The 18,584-nt window shown below is 52.9% G+C and overlaps 1 protein-coding gene across 1 annotated transcript in view; it reads left to right on the top strand.

Moving 5' to 3' along the window:
- The window catches only part of XKR7 (XK related 7), a 31,307-nt gene extending 14,540 nt beyond the window's left edge, over positions 1-16,767 (top strand). Inside the window, exons 2-3 of the mRNA XM_040247579.1 lie at positions 8,028-8,230; positions 9,690-16,767. Coding sequence (XP_040103513.1) covers positions 8,028-8,230; positions 9,690-10,645 — 1,159 coding nt within the window. The 3' untranslated portion in view covers positions 10,646-16,767. The remainder of the gene's footprint in view (positions 1-8,027; positions 8,231-9,689) is intronic.
- The last annotated feature ends 1,817 nt before the right edge of the window (positions 16,768-18,584 follow it).

Below are 18,584 nucleotides of genomic sequence, written 5' to 3'. Positions count from 1 at the left end.
TTTAATGTTTTTTATTTATTTTATTTCTGGTTGCCCTGAGTCTTCATTGCTTTGTGCAGGCTTTCTCTAGTTGCAGCAAGCAAGGGCTACTCCTTGGTTGTGATGTGCAGGCTTCTCATTGTGGTGACTTCTCTTGTTGCAGAGCACAGGCTCTAGGCACGCAGGCTTCAGGAGCTGTGGCACATGGGCTTAATTTCGCCAAGGCATATGGAATCTTCCCAGACCAGGGATCGAACCCATGTCCCCTGTGCCACCAGGGAAGTCTCAGCACTTTCTGATTTCATAGCTACCCAGAAAAGGTGAGCATTGAGTGGAGGGGTTCAGAGAGGGACACAACTTGCCCAAAACTACACAGACAAGAAATGACGGCATCACAATCTGAACCCAGGGCTCCCTGACTCTCAAGATTGACTCTTTCCCTCTGCGCTTGACAGCCTTCAATTGGGGGCTTATAAAATACATTCATACTCCTTACTCACCCATTCAAGAATTCAACAAATACATACTGAACATTAACAATGTGCCAGGCACTAGTGGCATAGCAGAGAAGAGGAGCATGGTCCCCACACTCATGGAGAGACAGACAAGAGATATGTAAGCAAGTAAATTAGATCATCTCCAGTTGTGATGTATATTATTAAGAAAATAGGGTAATTTGATCAGAAAGTGGCCAGAGGGGCAGAAGTGCTTTGGAAGGTGGGGCAGGGAGGATCTGGGAAGGGCTCTCTGAAGAGGTGACACTGAGCTGAGATGGAAAGAATGAGAATTTGCCAGGTGTTGTTAAAGCCATTTTTAAGCAGAGGCCCTGAGGCTGGAGAGAGCTTGGGGTGTTCACGAAGAAGCAAGACCAGTGTAGCTGGTGACGGGGGAGATGGGGAGGGGAGGGTGATGAGGTCCTAGAGGTGGGCAGGGGCTGGATCACCTGGGCCCCAAAGATTATGGTAAGGATTTTATTCTAAGGGGAGTAGGGAGTGACATGACCTGATGGAGGATTTTACAGAACTCCTCAGGCTGCTGTGAGAAGTATATGGTCTAAGAGGGCAAGGATAGAGGGAAGGAGATCAAGGTGGACAGAGGCTACCGCTGCTTGGGGTTGGGTGGCTTGGGCCAGAGAAATAACACAGAAATGGAGAGAAATGCCTGGGTTCAGGACACAGCAGTAGGGTCTTAATGTTGTCAGAACTAGATTGGTGGGGAGATGGGCCTAATGAAAACTCCCTCGGGCAAGCAAGAATCAGGTTACTGGGACCTATTTTATAGGAAGACTAAAGCCCACAGAGGGGCTGGACTTTCCCAGAAAGACCCAGCCTTGAGCCTGGGTCTCCTGACTCTCCAACCAAAATTGTTTCTTCCCCCTCAGGTTTCTCTAAACCCACCTAATCCCAGACAAAGCTTTTAGGTCCAGCCCCGTCCAACATGGGTCCTCCCGGACAGCACTCTGCACACCCTCCAGGCAACCGAAGCATCTTCCCTGGAGTAGGGGCCCATGGAGAGCCAAGTCTGAGCCCTAGGTCTGGCGCGAACTTGCTGTGTGATTTTATACAAGTCACCATCCCTTTCTGGGTCTCAGCTTCTTCATAAGGATAGTAATAGGGATACTATCAAATAAGGATAGTAATAGTGTCCACTCCAAAGATCTGCTGTGAGGAATGGATACTGTATAAAAAGCACAGCCTGTCATACAGTTGGTGCTCAATAAGTGTGAGCTATTATTGTTATTAATGCCTGCACACTATCCCCATACAGACTGCCAGAGCGGCAGTGGGCTCAGGTGGTCAGTCTTCCTGTTCCTTCCCATCAGCCTTGCCTGGTCGCCCTCCGGAGCCTGCAAGCCGGACCCACACTGAAGACCAGAGAGCTGGGCTGTGCTGCAGGGCTGTTCCTGGATGGAGCAGGGGCGGGGGAGCCGCTGGAAGCTGCTGTGTTTTTTGGCCCAGAGCTGTGAGGGGGCGTGGAGAGGGACGAGAACACACACTCGGAAACGCCGAGATCGACAGATGGAGGCGCCGAGGATGTGAGAGACGCAGACAGACAGAGAGAACCCTGGAGTCGGGAGAGGGGGAGCAGGCAGGGGAGGGCGGCCGGAAAACTGGCAGTCACGGGAGCCACGAGCTGAGCAACAGACCAGCAGATGGACCAAGCCACGGAGAGACCGAAAGACAGACGGACCAACAGGCAGTAGCCCCGAAACAGCCAGAAAGACAGACAAAGAGCAGACCTGGTCAAGCTGACTGAGGACCCCAGGGCCAAGCTGGCTAGTAGATGGACATGGCATCTGAAAGACTACATGACCTATAGTCCAAGGACAGACAACAAGACTGACCCAAGGTCCCAGGGTGACCCTGGCTGACAAACAAGTAGATGGATTGGCAGTAATGAAAGAACAGACACATAAACAGGTTGACCCTGCATTCACAGGACAGACACAACAGGCTGAAATGAGCCAGAGATGGAGACAATGACCCACAAAGAAGTGGGACTGAGGACCACAGAGAGACGGGTCCAGGCTGACCATCTGCACGGAGACTGAGGCCAATGCCAGCAACCCTGACTAGTGCCAGAGACTCAGGGTAACCCAGGAGCACAGGAGACACACAGGGTGACCCTGACACCAGGCCCAGAAGCTTCCGGGCTACTTGGGGATGTGGGATCCCTCATCCTCCTCCCTTCTGCCTCTTAGAGAGGAGCCCTCAGTGCTGCGGGATGCTGGGCCGGGGGAGAAGGGAATGAGCTCTGTCCATCTCCTGCCCAGCTGCCTGCTTGTGGCGGGGGACAGCCTTTTGGATCCTTGAGTGGAGGGACGTCACACTTCCACTGCTGATTTCTCTTTTCTCCAGGCTTGCTTGTTTTGCTCCCAACCCCAGTCTTAACTATAAACACTTACTGTTCCAATTTCCTCCCAGACAGTCTTCTTCTCTGAGCCCAAGACTGGGAGTCAGCAAATTAGATCTAAAATAAGACTTCTGAGCACCTGTTTCCTCACCGGTAAAATGGGGGTGGTAGAAACTGTCTGTTAGGTTCAGCGCACACCAGCTTCAGGCAGTTTAAGGCTGTGGGGAAGGGGGGATGTCAGAGTTAGCGAGGAACATCAGGGAAGGCTTCCCGGAAGAGGAAAGACAGATATTCCAGCTCTATGCAGACTCAGGCAAAGAAGCCCCAGGGCTGCCAAGGTCAGGAGGGAGACGCTTGCAAACACTCAGGCACATGTATTCATTCAACAAATATTTATTGAGTGCCTACTACACGTACTGATGCTGAGGATACAGTGGGGACCAAGACGGATGAGGTCCCAACCCTCAGTGAACCACAGTAAATTAATAAATAAGATTGTTTCATAAGGTATGTTAAGAAGAAAATGACAGAGTGACATGAGAGATGAGAGGGATTCAGCAAGAGTGGAGGGGCTGACATGGGATGGGTGGCCTGGGGCGCCTCTCTGAGAAGGTGACCTGGGAGCTGAGGAAGAGACCTGGGAGTCACAGGAGGATCTGGGGAAAGGGAGCTCCAGGCAGAGCAGGCAGCAAGTGCAAAGGTCGGAAGTCAGGAACAAATTGGGCTGGGTTCCAGGAACCTCTAGGGCACGAATGAAACAGTGGTTTGAGATGAGGTAAGAGAAACAGGCAGGACCAGATGGTTTCGGGCCTGCAAGCCAAGGGGAGATGCTTGGATTTTACTCCAAGTGGGAGGGAGGCCCTTGGAAGGGTTTGAGATGGGGAATAACATGATCTGACATGATTAGTTTTTTAAATATTCCATTGGTTGCCATGTGGATAATGGATTATGGCAACAGGGTTGGGGCAAGAGGCGGGGGGTGGGGGGCAGGAGTGAATATAGGTCTGAGAAAGCAGAGGATAATGATGGCCTGGACCAGGTGGTGGCAGCGAATGGACAGACTGAGGATATGTTTTGAAGGAGAGCAGAGGCACTGCCCCAAGGCTGGATTCCTTTCCCCGAGACAGGATGTCCTGCATGGATGGCATCAGTCCCATTTGTGGTGAACTTCTTCCACATAGAATGGAATTGGGTGGGCTTCCTGGAGGAGGTTTTAAGGGAGGCTGCTAGTACATCGACCACATTTCAATGAAAAGAGAGGCTGCTCGGTGATCAGGAGGATCCAGAGGCCTCCACCCCGCTCTCTATGTGCACATCCCCCTACAGTTTACAAATGTTCACAACAAGGGGTGAAATGAGGCTTAGAGAGATAGAATATCCAAGGCCACACAGCACTCAGGGCAAGGAGAAACCCCCAAACCCAGCATATCCACCTTGCCTCCTGGTCCTTGCCCCGTGGCTATGATGTAGACAGGAGGGCAAGTGCTGGCCCCTTTCTAGAGAAGGTAAAACTGAGGCCCAGGGAAATTAGGTTACGTGTCCTGGGCTGCGCTGTTTTAAGACCTTTATGGTCCCTACATCAATCTATCAAGCATATTAAAATGCAGCCATATCAAACATCAAGTGTAAATTATATATAATCAGATGAAAGCCAAGTTGCAGTTGATTGGCTGATATGATGTTCTGTTTTGCAGACATTTAATTAAACATTTATTAATTTTGATTCTACAGTTTTTCCCTGTGTTTTAGAGCCAATTTTTCTCCCTGGCTTCAGACGTTTTCCCAGGCCCATGATAACCTTGCAGGCCTTTGGCAATGTGTTTAGTGCAGACTGGAAGGGACAGCCACGGTTTTTGGTCCTGTTGCCAAAAGGGGCAGAATGAGGCTAAACGGAGACCCTTTTATCCCCAGGCTGTAGCATGATCTTTCCAGGCTCCCCGCTGACCCAATGTTCTTGGGTCTCAGAAGTCTCTCTCTTCCCTTCCTGCTTCCTTTCTCCAACCCACAGCGGCCCTGGGCTGGGTGAGCCCTTTGTCTGCGGTTCGCTGGGGCATGGGTGTTGGGAGGTGGCACGGGAGGGGGCAGGAGTGGGCGGGGAATTGGGCAGGCAGCCTGTCAGTTGGTGATGGATGCTGGCCGGGCCGGGGCCTCCCTCATGCTGACCTAGGCCAGGAAACAGATGGTCTTCCAGCCTGAGGGAAACTTCCAGGGTGTTGCCCTCCCCCAACTCCCCAGGCCCCTTCACATTGGACCAGCTGGTCTCTCCTTCCTGTCCAAAGCCAGAACCACAGGACTGGGAGAGGGAATGGGGAGCAGGGAGGCAGAGGCTGGGACACCCGGTGTGCACTGGGGGGCCTCAGAAGCTCTGGGGGTCATCTTGGTCTCTCTCTTAGTTGCCCCCACTTCTGGCATCTCCAGCTCTGTGCTCAGCCCCTTCCTCTGGGCCCTGCCTTAACTCAGCCCTGTCATCTCATGCCTGGACCAAACCCCAGCCTCACCTGGCCTTCCTCCAAGCCAACCTTCCAGAGTGAGCTTTCTAAGCCACCGAGCTGATCATATCACCCTTGATTCTGGGACCAAATTCAGATTTAGAATGAAATATGAACTCTTCATCCCAAAAATTCGATGCCCTTCATAATTCTAGTCTTCCAAAGGCCCAGGAAAACCCTTACTTCCAGGCCTGGCAAAACACTGGCCATTCCCCTAAAAAGCCATGTTCTCTTGTGCCTCTATACCTTCACTTCAGTTGGATCTTCCACATGGAATGCCCTTCTGTGCTTCCTGTATACCTTCCCATGCTTGCTTTAAAACAGATCAAATGTTTCTTCCTCCAAGACATCTTTCCTGACCCCCTTCCCCAGCTAAAGTTATCCATCTCCTCTTTGAGTTCCACAGCATCTTAGAGCCTCTATTTCAACTCTTAGCTTATCTACCTTATCACGTCTACCTCTCTCATGTGACTATGAGATACTTAAGGGCACAGGGCCTAGCACACAGCAAGAGGTCAAGATACCCTTGCTATGTAAGTGAATATTCTAGTTGCAGAGATCCTTGCGGGGGGCGGGTGGTGGTAGGCAGGGGTCCAAAGAATAGTAATCAGAGGGAGGCAAATTTCTGCTCAATCAGAAGAAACTCAGTTTGCCTCTTGAGCTGCTCAGAACTGAAGGCTCTGCCTCAGGAGGTAGAGTATCCCTGTTCTGAGAAGTATGTGAGCAAAGGGGTAAATGCACAGGCTGGGAACTGCCAGAGGGACTCCAGTGCTGGACGGGAGAGTTAGACTGCGGGGCCTTTGCAGTTCTTGAGTCAGATTCTGAGGGAACAGCCTCTTCCCTCTACTCACTGTCATCCCATAGTGTATCACACTGCAGGCACGTCTACCTCACCCATTGGTCCTGGGAAGACCCAGGGATCGGAAGGAGAGCCATATATGGGTGTTTCTGGCCATGTCTTGGGGGGACACTTTGGGTCCCAGAACATTAGCTCTGAAAGGATCTTCAGCGTCATCAACGCCATCCCTCTTGTCGGCAGATGGCAATGCTGAGCCCCAGAGAGGGCCACACCATTGCTCAGACCAGGATACTCATTTGGGGAAACTCTGGGTTTTAGCTGAGCACAAATTCCAGGGAGTACTGTGCTTCCTCCCTTGGGCTGGTGACACACAGTTGACTACAGAATATCCTGGAAATGCCAGCACTTCACATGTGGGAATAGACCCCCAGATCCCTGGCTCCCTGATTCTAGATTCGGGTGATATGGCCATTGAATCTGGTGGGACTTTCTCCCCTGATCTGGGGGAATATGACTCCTAGGGGAGCCATCTCTGGTTTCAGCAGAGGGCACACCTGTCCTGTGCTTCAGAATTTGGGAGTTGAGTTTGCCAGGAGTGAAGCTGCTGGGCAAGGAACCAGGGCCGGGATCTGTGTGGACAGGTCCTTTGCCACCCTAATGGGCATTGCACTTTATAGTTGCAAAGTCTCTCATCCATTTAATTGTCACAGCCACTTTAGGTGTGATCAGCTAGGATTCAGAGAAAGTCTTCTTCAAAATCACCCAGCAAATTAGAAACAAAGTCAGGAATTGAAGTCAAGTCTTCAGGCTCCCTTCCATACCTTCTACAGGGTCACCAGAGTTCCATTCAGTTAAACAAATTTGCAGTCCTGCAGCCAACATGGATTGCCACCTACCATGTGCAAAGAACTGAGGGTGTAGCAGTTAGCAAGCCAACCGGTCATCCTTATGGAGTTCAGTCTGGGGCAGATGGATGCATAACCAGGCAGTTACAACTCCCCGTGACAAGTGCAGTGCTTGGAGGGATGCTAGAGAAAGCCCCTCACCTCAGAGGGGGGTGGTCAGCAGAGGCTGCCTGAAAGAAGTCATGTCTAATAGCTTAGCCTTGGATGAAAAGCAAGACTTGTCCAGGTTTAGGGCTAGGGTGGGGATTGAAGGGCAAGGCAAGGTGTTCCATGAAGATGAACGTGAGCGTCGTGAGCATCTGTGATGAGTGCAAAGCAGGTGGAGCTGTTAAGTTTGTTGTGAGCAGTTGGCACCAGAGGAAGCAGCCAAGTTTCCAATGCCAGGGGATTTCTGAGCAGCTTCCCTATGGGGAGAACTGGGTACTCAGAAGTGGGGTTGGGGGAAAGGCCAGGAAGCTGGCAACAGAACTGAAGGCTGGTACCCGAACGGTGCCTGAACCCGTATGTGGGCAACTCTTTAGGGCTTACAGTGAGAGGCAGTGTTGTCTAATGGTTAGATTTGAATCCTGGTTCCACTACTTCCTAGTTGTGTGACCTTGGACAAGGGACATAACTCTCAGGACCTCAGTTTCCTCATCTATAAAATGGGGACAATAATAGAGCTAGTGTAAACTCAGGGTACAGTGTCAGGAATCCTGCAAAGAAAGCAGGACCTAACTCGTCACAGCAATAATGTGATGTTGATAATGCTGTATGAAAGGCTTGCTGTGTGCCAGTGCTTCAAGATAGTGAACCCACTGGGAACAGCTCTGTTTGGTGATCCTTTTGCTATGTCCGTTTCACAGCCTAGGAAGCAAGCTGAGAGCAGTAAGTGACTTGCCCAGGGCTACACTACGCCCCGGCCCTTTGCACTTGCTGACGGGGGCGAGGGGCTGGTTGGGAGAGGGCGAGGGGGCCGAGCGTGCGCGAGCGCGAGGTACTAAGCACCTCGTCCTCCCGCAGGTACCTGCGCGCTATGTACCTGGGGCTGCAGAGCCGCTGGCGCGGGGAGCAGCTGCGGCGCCACTTCTACTGGCGGATGCTGTTCGAGAGCGCCGACGTGAGCATGCTGCGCCTGCTGGAGACCTTCCTGCGCAGCGCGCCGCAGCTCGTGCTGCAGCTCAGCCTGGTGGTGCACGAAGGCGGCGCGCCCAAACTGCTGCCCGGTGAGCCCCGCCCCGCGCCTGCGCGCCCCCAAAGCCCCGCCCCCGGGGGCTCACCTGTCTCCAGGATTCAGAGGACGGCGTCGCTGGTCCGCTCCCGGGCTTAAGGCCCCTTGGGGAGGCCCTGTCCACTCCCGCACCCTTGGCCCACTCACTGTCCGGGTTTTAGAGGCCCCGCCCCTTCTCCTCTCCCCATCTTCCAGGCCTCTAGAGACCCCCCACGTCCCCTCCAATGGCCCACTTACTCTCAATGTTAGGTGACACCTACGCCCCCCCACTTCACCTCCTTGCCTCCTCTCAGGCCCCCTCTTGCCCTCCCTTCCCCATTGCCAGGGCAGACGAGACTCCACTTCTGCCAAATCCAGAGAGGCCCCTGACCCCATCAGCACACTGCAGGCTCTCAGGGAAGTTCCCTGTCCAGTTCTTTCCCTAGACTGCCCCCATCCCAGCCTGCATCTCCTGGGGACCGCTCTGCTTCAGACCCTCTCAGTCACCACCCGTTTCCAGAGAGCCCTTCCATCCCACCCCTGGCTGCTCTTCAGCCCCCTTGGAGACTCCTCCCAGGTTTTGTCCTGGTCCCCAGGTAGTCACCCCACACAGCCACCTTGCTGTGCTGTGCTCACTCAGTCGTGTCTGACCCTCTGAGACTTCATGGACTGAAGCCCGTCAGGCTCCTCTTTCCATGGAATTTTCCAGGCGAGAATACCGGAATGGGTTACCATTTCCTTCTCCAGGGGATCTTCCCAACCCAGGGACTGAACTGGCATCTCCCAAGTCTCCTGCGTTGGCAGGCGGATTCTTTACCACTGCGTCACCTGTGTCAGAGGAAAAAACCACATCCCCTGTCTCCCTGGGGCTCCCCACTCTCCTCCCACCCAGACTTTGTCTGACACACCCTCAGTGTTTCAAAAGACTCTATCACCATCTCTCAGGTGCCCCGGACATCCCTTGCCCAGGGTCCCGGGCCCCCATCAAAACTTCCCACTTGGCATTTTCTTCCCATGCCCTCAGCTGTGCTCAGCTTGGATATTCCTTTCCACGCCCCAGCCTCATCCTGGTGGCCTATAGCTTCTAACAGTCCCCTCTGGCTCTCCATTCCCTAATCATGACCCTGCCTCTTCACCTCCTTTTCACTCCCAGAGTCCTGGACCCTATTTTCCCACCTCCCACCAAGACCCCTGCACCCTAACAGCCCCCTACTAGAGAACCGCACCTGGCCCTTACAGAGATCAATATCACCCCCCTCCCCCTCCCTTGATGTCCCCACCCCCGTGGAAGCTCCTAACCCCACCACTCTCAGCCCTACATCCATGTTCTGGAAGACCACCTACCCAGACCCTCCCACACTCCTCTTGATTTAGAGCCCCTGCCCCCCACACCTCCTCAGAACCCTGCTCCTGACCCAGACCCCTCCCCCTTTCCCCAGACCCATCCCTAACCCAGCCCCGCCCCCTCTCTACAGCGCTCTCCATCTCCGCCTCGCTCGTGTCCCTGGCCTGGACGCTGGCCTCCTACCAGAAGGTGCTGCGAGACTCACGGGACGACAAGCGGCCGCTGTCCTACAAGGGCGCTGTGGCCCAGGTGCTCTGGCACCTGTTCGCCATCGCGGCCCGCAGTCTGGCCTTCGCGCTTTTCGCCAGTGTCTACAAGCTCTACTTTGGCATTTTCGTCGTGGCCCACTGGTGCGTCATGACCTTCTGGGTCATCCAGGGTGAGACGGACTTCTGCATGTCCAAGTGGGAAGAGATCATCTACAACATGGTGGTGGGCATCATCTACATCTTCTGCTGGTTCAACGTCAAGGAGGGCCGCAGCCGCCGCCGCGTGGCCCTCTACTACTGCATAGTTCTGCTGGAGAACGCCGCGCTCACCGGCTTCTGGTACTCCAGCCGCAACTTCTCCACCGACTTCCACTCGCTCATTCTGGTGTGTGTGGTGGCCTCCAGCTTCGCGCTGGGCGTATTCTTCATGTGTGTCTACTATTGCCTCCTGCACCCCAACGGGCCCATGCTGAGCCCTCAGGCTCCCGGCTGCATCTTCCGTAAGGCCCCAAGGCCCTGTGGCCCACCAGCCGACGCGGTCACAAGTCCCCCAAGGTCCTTGCCCAGGACTACAGGCCCTGAGCGGGATGGGGCCTCTGTGGGAGGCGAGCGTGCGGGGACCCCCACGCCACCTGTCTTCCAGGTGCGGCCTGGCTTGCCTCCCACACCTGTGGCCCGCACCTTGCGGACAGAGGGGCCTGTCATTCGGATTGACCTGCCCCGGAAGAAGTACCCCGCCTGGGATGCTCATTTCATTGACCGCCGGCTCCGGAAGACCATCCTGGCGCTGGAGTACTCCTCACCTACGACGCCCCGCCTGCAGTACCGGAGCGTTGGGGCCTCCCGGGAGCTGCTGGAGTACGAGAGCACGGTGTAGGCCAGAGTTTCCCGTGAAAAGGGATGAGCTTTGGCTGATCTCACATCGACCAGTTGAGCCCAGAATTGAGGGCCGCCAGGCTGAGGGCGAGTGGATCTGTTGGTCCAAGGGTAGAGTGGCCCCCATCACTGGGTTCTTTCTTGGGAGGGGACAGCCTTGTGGAGCCCCAGCCCTCGGTCCTGTTTTCAACCCTGAGGCCCATTTCCTAAACTCTTTGGAACCAGGGCCCAGGGAACCAACTGGTGCTACGCTCCTCGTGAGTTGCCCCACTTTCATGGAGGCCTCTGTATCACGGCTGGTGCCAGGGGCCCCACACCCTCTCCCTGCCTGGAGTTGCCCAGCTGGCAGCCCTGGCTGATCTGGCAGAGGAGGGAGTTCATGACCTAGGCCCTATGCTCTTCAGGGGGTGTGGGGGTGGGCTGCCTCTGAGAAGGATGGAAGAGGCCATTGAAGATGTGGGGTGAGGTGGGAGCGTCTGGTGAACAAGGTTGGTACAGCCCTTGGGGGTCGAAGCCAGGAGCCTGGGCAAAAGGGGAATTAAAGGAGGGAGTTGGGGTGGGGTGGGAAGTTGGGGTGGGCTGGGCTGACAGGAGGTGGACAGGAGGAAGAACCCTGAGACATCTGAGGGGTCCAGACTGGCAGAAGCATGAAGGGGTGGCGGATTTGGGGGAGAGGAACTTGACCTGGAGTGTAGAGAATGTTCCTCAGGAGACCCCCTTTGTTGTGGGCGCTGTTACAGATGAGGCTCCAGATACCTCAGGTGAAATGTTTCAAGGCGCCATTCTTTATTCCAGGTGAACCTCTGGAACATTTCGTCTAGATAAAGGTTTTGAACACAACAGATAAACTGCCTGGGAGGATACTCTGTTCAGGTTCAATTGTAGATGAGGTGGTGGCACGTTCGACAGAGGAACTTCTAGAGAGACATTCTTAGTTCTAGACTAAGTTCTAGGACACGTAGCTGATAAAATATCCTAGGGAGTCACTCTGACCTGTATTCTGTTATAAAGGGTGGAGACACTGGCGCCCATCCCCCGCTCAGTGGCAGGGACTCTAGGGGAGTGGGGGCTCCAGACCCCTGTGTGAGTGGAATATTCTAGGAATGGGTACCCCAGTTCTAGACTTCTAGGGTTTATATGAGTTCTCTGCCCCTATGAACCTTGGTCCATAGCCATCTTCCCAAGAAGAAACTGTCCTCAGAACCTCTGAGACATTTCAATTTGCCAGCTGGTTTCCAGCTGGGAAAAATTAGCTATGAGGACATGACATGAATCTTGGCTTTTAGCCACCTTGCAGATGAAGCTCCCTGGAGCAGCAGCTGTAAAACTGACTTGTTTTGCCTCAGATCTGACAACCCTCCAGGACCTATGGTTCACTCCCATGGCCCAAACACCCCAGGGCATCCTTATGACCACTGATCTAGCGTCCTTTCTCTCCACCTGGGACAGCCAGTCCTGGATAGTGTGGGGGGTATGGGAGCTGAGATGAAGGCAGTTTTGTGGGGTGAGGGGCCAGAGCCTCTAGCTGAAGCCTGGAACCCCTCCCTTCAAAACCTCCTCCCTCATGCCTACTAACGCAAGTTCACTGCAAGGGCTCAACAGGCAATGCTAAGGACACATGCAGACCTGGGCTGGGATGAGGTGGGTGTAAGAATCCTAGACTATGCAAATTAGAGGGGCAAATTAGCCCTTCATAGTTCAGCCTCCCTTGGGTTAAAGATGGGAAGCGAGGCCCAGAGTGGCAGCTAGTCTCACAAGGTCCTAGATTCCTGTGTCTCATCAGATAGTGACGGGTGACTGAACTTGCTGAAGGTGCTGGAAGAGGGCCACACTCAGGGTGTGCAGGGTAGCTCCGAAGGCAGAGAAGACAGGACTGCACACACACACACACAAGCACACGGCACCCCTGTAACGCATCACCTCAGCTCCCCCCCGCCCCGCACAGCCCCCCTCCAGCCCAGGATGGTGTATACCTCCTCCCCATCTACATACAAAGAGTGCTTTCCCTTCTCTCTTCCTTCTACTTCCTTGATCCCTGAGATGCCTCAGGAGCCAGGCCTCAAGGTGATGGGAGTTGGGGGAAGCCCAAGGTTGACTCAGACTCTTTCTGGTGGGTTCTGTCATTCTCCTTGTCCTCTGTCCAGCTGTTTTCAGAGATCAAATTCCATGGCCCTCTGTGAGGTGGGCGCATTGAGGGTGTGGACCCAGATCTGATTGATTGCTTCTCCTGGGTTGTCTGCGCCAGGAGTTTTCACTCTGGACTGTTTCACTTTGACTCCCCGCTGCTGGCAACATCCTGACAACAGAGGTGTTATCGATCCATCTCACAGAGGAAGAAACAAGTCCGCTCAGAGAGGGGACATGAGGGTGAGCCTTGGCAAGTTACCTTACTCCCTGATGTCCTAGAATGGTCCATCTGGCTGCCCCATTCCCCAGCATCCTAGAAAGAAAAGTTTAAATGACCCTCCCTGGGAGCTGACAGCTCCAGGAGCTGCCCAGAGAACCAGAGTCTAGAGACAAGCAGGCAGTGCTGACTCGGGGCTGCAGGCTCTCATTTTTGGATTTTACTCTACCCCTACCCCCACATCGTCTCAATCCTATAAAACCTTCCCTTAAAGGCATTTGCTTGCAAGGATGTCTGAGCATCAGAAGCCGTCATAGTCCAAGGGCCTAAAGGAGGGGGTTGCAGGCACCTTTTGCTTCTCATCCTTGGAAAGGCCTCTTTTGGACTCCCCGCTCCCTCCATACCTAGTAGCTCAGCACCCCATCCCTCCCAGGCCTGGGGTCCCTTTCTCTGCTGACCTGTTGCCTACTTCATCTCGTCCCTGCTGATCTGCTGGTTTCATTGGGTTGGAGGAGTTGGTGCAGAAGGGGCACCATCCCATTCAAGCTGTTTTATTTTCCTTTCTGTGACACAGTCTACCTCAGCCAGTCTCTCTTCCTTGTCAGAAGTGGACACCCTCGGTCCTTACCTCCCTCTCCTCACTCCCTGGCCTCCACCCTAGCCTGACTCAGTCCTTCCCAGAACCTCTAGAGGGTGCTTGCAGTGAGAACCACAGCCCAGAGGGGACTTTAGGGTCCCCTAAGCCACTATCCTCCACATCTACTAGAAAGAAGAAACAGAAGCCCAGAGAGCACCAGGGACTTGCCCAAGACCACAGAGGAAGTCCATGGTAGAGTTAGTTTTTTCCTGGGGATGAGAGGTAGTCGTTCAGTTGCTACATCATGTCTGACTCTTTGCAACCCCATGGACTGCAGCACTCCAGGCTTCCCTGTCCTTCACTGTCTCCCAGAGTTTGCTAAAATTCATGTCCATTGAGTCGGTGATGCTATTCAACCAAGTTGGGTCCATCTTAATTTTGTCAGGGATAGAAGAGAACAGGATGCTCCAGGTATCAAATATGCCGGGCCCTGCCTTGCCCTCAGTATCTCAACCCCTAGGAGACCATGTCCCCATTCCCAGGGCAGACTTCTAGCTCCCAGGTGTTTGGAACTGATGCCCCAGGCTGCTGACTGTGCTCCCCAAACCTCTCCAGGCAGCACACCCCCTCATCACACCCCCACGCACTAATGTACCACGTGCCTTGTGACTCTCACCCCGGTTGGACACACAGAGACCTCCATCCGTCCCCTGCAGGGGGCTCTCCACCAAGGAAGTCTTTCTTGGTCTGCTTTCATCTGTCTCATCCTCCTATCTCCCCCAAATCTCCTTTACCCCCAGCTAGCTCCCTGCTACACCTGTGTCCTGCAGAAACATGTCACCCATGAAAATTAAAGAAAGCAGAGGGCAGGGAGAGCAAGCCCTGGTCCAGGTCTCAGGATCAGGGCCAGCAGAACTAGGAGTGTCCAGGGAAGGTCTTGCCTGGCAGCCCCAGTGCCCTCCTAAGGGCTAAAGTCCCACAAGTCCCTTCCCTTGGAGATCACCTGGGCTGAGAATTCATAGAAACCTCAGGCAGTGGGGAGAAGATTTCTGGGGCAGGAGTGCATGGGATGCAAATTCAAATCCCTCCTGTTAATGAAATGAAGAGACGTAGAGATGCTGGACAGTGAAGCATGCCTAGGACTCTGGGAAACCAAAGAGTGCAGGCCCTGCCTATAGCAACTAAAATTCAGAATTTTGAAAAACCCAGTCCTGGCCAATCTAAACACTTGTATTTGACCCATGGGTGAGCAGTTTGAAACCTGGTTCAAAATGTTGATATGGTTCTGGGAAGCCCTGAAGAGTCTGGAAACTCCTTTGAGACTTTTCTAGTCCAACCCTAAACCCCTATGGCTTAGCCACATGAGAGCAGGCCCCGTGCCCTCTCAGCTGAAAAGGCCAGGGAAATCTGGGCATCTGTGAGGTCTCTGGTTTGGGAACTATCCACCAATAAGGGCTACAGGCCCCTCCAGAGCCTGAGAGGGGCAGTGTAAAATCCAGGTCTTCTCCAGTTTGGGGCCCCCAGTTAGGGAGAAACTGTTCTGGGTTGAGAGAGAGTTTGGGTATAGGCAGAGAGGACTGAAGGCCAGGAGCCAACTGCCCCCATCCTGGGCTGGGCCATGCCACTCTTCAACAGGCACCCTGAGGATGGCCCCCTCCTAGGTAAGGCCTGCAGGTGGAGGAGCTATCAGTTTCTGTACTTCTGTGCTTTGTGATGTCTCAATGAAAGATTACAAGTGAGTGCCAAGCCACATGGGCAGCAGTGGAGATGGGGCTTCTGAGCAGTGGTGATGCCACTTCCCAGCCAGAAGGGCTTCTGAGACCCTGGGGCTGGACTAATGTGCCCTTCTGGTTGGGGAGGGGCTAGGACATTCCCAGTTCTTAGTTGCTACAGGTAGAGGGGAGGGGAAGAAGACAGGAAGTTGAGGAAGTGGGAATGGAAGTCCTGATCTAGGGATGGCCTGGTTGCTGGAAGTAGAAACCTTCCCCCGTCATCCCCCACCCTGCTCCCCCACAACAGGGAGTGCAGAGGAGAGGGGCAGAGTCCTGTGTGCCCTGCCTCCTTTACCCTTCCCTTCTCCCAGCAAGAAGGGGGCTGCCTTCTTCCCAGCAATCCTGGCCTTTATTCTATGCACAATCATTGTAAGGGCACCCCCAGGCCAGGCTGAAGGGATGAGGGCCCTGGAGCACCTGCAATAATTCCAGAGTGGAGGGTAGCTTGAGACAAAGTGAGTGAGAATGGCACCAGGTAGAAAAAGGATGTTCTTCCATCTCCGTTTCCGCCCAATCCCAGAATCCAAAACAGGCCTGTCTCCACTGGGCTAAACAATCAAACTTTGAGGGACCCTAACTGAACAGCCCCCCAGATCCACTGTTTTTAAAAAAAAAAAAAAAAAACACAGTCATAAACTAGCTGGAAGGGACTCGAATGATTCCCAGAGCCGTCTTTATTATTTTTACCCCTGAGGATCCTATGGTTCGGAAGATCTCCCTGCAAACAAGCCTCACTTCTTGAAGAATAATTTTCCCACATTAAATGAACTCAAGCTGAGCTTCTGAATGCAGATAAATGCTTCCACAGTCTTGAGTTAGCTTTTAGGGCTTAAAGGTGGGAGGAATATCTGCCTTCTGTTGGCATGTTTAATATATAATTCTCAAGAGCATTTGTGGGCCCTCATTTCTGCCTCTGGGATCCCAAGTTAGGAATTAGTGGCGTGTTCATCCAGCATCTGTTTTACCAAAGGAGAAGGCCCAGAAGACTCGGCCAGAGGATAAGTCAGACGGTGAGTTTGTAGCAGGGTAGGACCACAGCGCGGGTTCTTTGAGGTCCCATCCGAACACCCCAGTCCTGATGCCTCCCCTCCCATTTCTTTGCCAACTCCAGGAACCACTAGCCATGCCTGAGGGGCTGAGTTCCCTCCTTCAGCACAATTCTGGGTGATTCTCCCCTCCAAGTTCTTTCTGCCCCTCCTAATCGGCCCCCAACCCTTGCCCACTTGTGCTTCCCATTCCAGTCCCACCTCCTGGTATTTACTACATCTGTGCCATCCTCAGTCCTGGACCCTACTCACCCTTCTGCCCTTCCCCCAGGAGGGGGAGGGGACCCCAAGCTGGGACTTCTGTACTGAGACTCTTTTGTACACCACAAACTTTTTGTATATTTTTAATTTTGCTGAGACATGAGATATTAAAAGTCATTTCAGTACGTGCTGTTTGTGTCCTATTGTTTTGGCTATTCTGGGCCAGAGAAAGGAGATGAGGAAGGAGGGTGCGGGGAGGAAAGATACCCTCTGCCACATCCCCTGTGGCTCCTGGGGCTCTGTTAAGAGACAGAGGCACTTGGTGGCAGTCCACAAAGCTCCCTGTTGATTGGACAAAGCCTCAATCGCTCAACCAGAATGGCTCAGTTCAGTTCAGTTCAGTTTAGTCGCTCAGTCGAGTCTAACTCTTTGTGACCCCATGGACTGCAGGACACCAGGCCTCCCTGTCCATCGCCAACTCCCGGAGTTTACTCAAACTCATGTCCGTTGAGTCGGTGATGCCACCCAACCATCTCATCCTCTGTCGTCCCCTTCTCCTCCTGCCTTCAATCTTTCCCAACAGCAGAGTCTTTTCAAATGAGTCAGTTCTTTGCATCAGGTGGCCAAAGTATTGCAGTTTCAGCTTCAACATCAGTCCTTCCAATGAATATTCAGGACTGATTTCCTTTAGGATGGACTGGTTGGATCTCCTTGCAGTCCCAGGGACTCTCAAGAGTCTTCTCCAACACCACAGTTCAAAAGCATCAGTTCTTTGGCACTCAGCTCTCTTTATAGTCCAACTCTCACATCCATATTTCCAGAATGGTGGGTGGGACCAAAAATTTAGGGATTTTCTCCAAACTCCTCATTTTACAGATAAGCGGAAAAAGAGATTGGGAACAGACTTGCTAGAGGCAACAGGATGAGTCCATGGACAAAGGCAGGACTTAGACTGAAGTTCCTGATGCCACTAAAATAAATGTCTATTGTGTACCTACTATGTGCCAGGCACTCTTCTAGACACAGTGAATAAGAAAGATATGAAACAGTCATGATTGCTCCCCTCATGGAGCTTACATTCTAGAAGGTATTGCCCTTAAATGATCTGCTTACCTCCAGTGTTTCCACCCTCTAATCCAGTGGTTCTCGAACCTTAAAATGCTTGGGGTAGAGGGGGATTATTTAAAATGCAGGTTTCTGGACTTCTTTGGTGCTCCAGGACACAGGTTTGATCCCTGGTCCAGAAAGATCCTACATGCTGCAGGACAACTAACCCAGTACACCACAACTACTGAATCCAAGCTCTAGAGCCAGTGCTCCACAGCAAGAGAAGCCGCCTTAGCGAGAAGCCCACAGACCGCTTCAGAGAAAGCCCAGGCACAGCAATGACGACCCAGTGCAGCCAAAAATAAATAAAAAATGAATGTGGGGGGGAGTTTGCAATTAAAATTATTATAACAAATAAATAAAATGCAGAGTTCCACCTCCATGATTGGAGGGTGGATACAGCATGCCTGGGAATATGAATTTTAAAGGCTCTCCAGCAGATCTGGTGCAAGTGGGTCTGAAAACCTTTCTTTGAGGACACTGCTTTAATGTCTTCTCCCTCCAATCTAATCATGACATTTCCTGACTTTTTAATCTCCTGTGGCTCCCCAGGGCCTTCAGGATAAAGATTGCCAACTTTGGAAAAATGCACAAGGCAAAAGCTGTGAGTCAAGTTTATTCAGCATCTTTTTGAGGACTATAGCCCAGGAGACAGCCCCTTAGCTAGCTCTGAGAAACTGTCGGAAGAGGTGGGGTTGGGGGTTAGTATATATGTGATTTGGGCATAGGGAGGATATGCACAACCAAGGACATAATTCTGTAGAATGTTGCTGCTAGACTTAAGGAACAGATATCTTAGTTAATGGTCTTAGTGCTTTTCTAAGTATGAGAAGATGCAAGAATCCAAATTCATAAAAATTTCGCCCGAAAATATCTAACTATCTTTAAGTCTG

Source organism: Oryx dammah, unplaced genomic scaffold (assembly GCF_014754425.2).
Source record: "Oryx dammah isolate SB20612 unplaced genomic scaffold, SCBI_Odam_1.1 HiC_scaffold_10, whole genome shotgun sequence".
Lineage (NCBI taxonomy): Eukaryota > Metazoa > Chordata > Mammalia > Artiodactyla > Bovidae > Oryx > Oryx dammah.
Note: the sequence above shows the minus strand (reverse complement) of the source record. Positions and strands in the feature narration are given on the sequence as shown.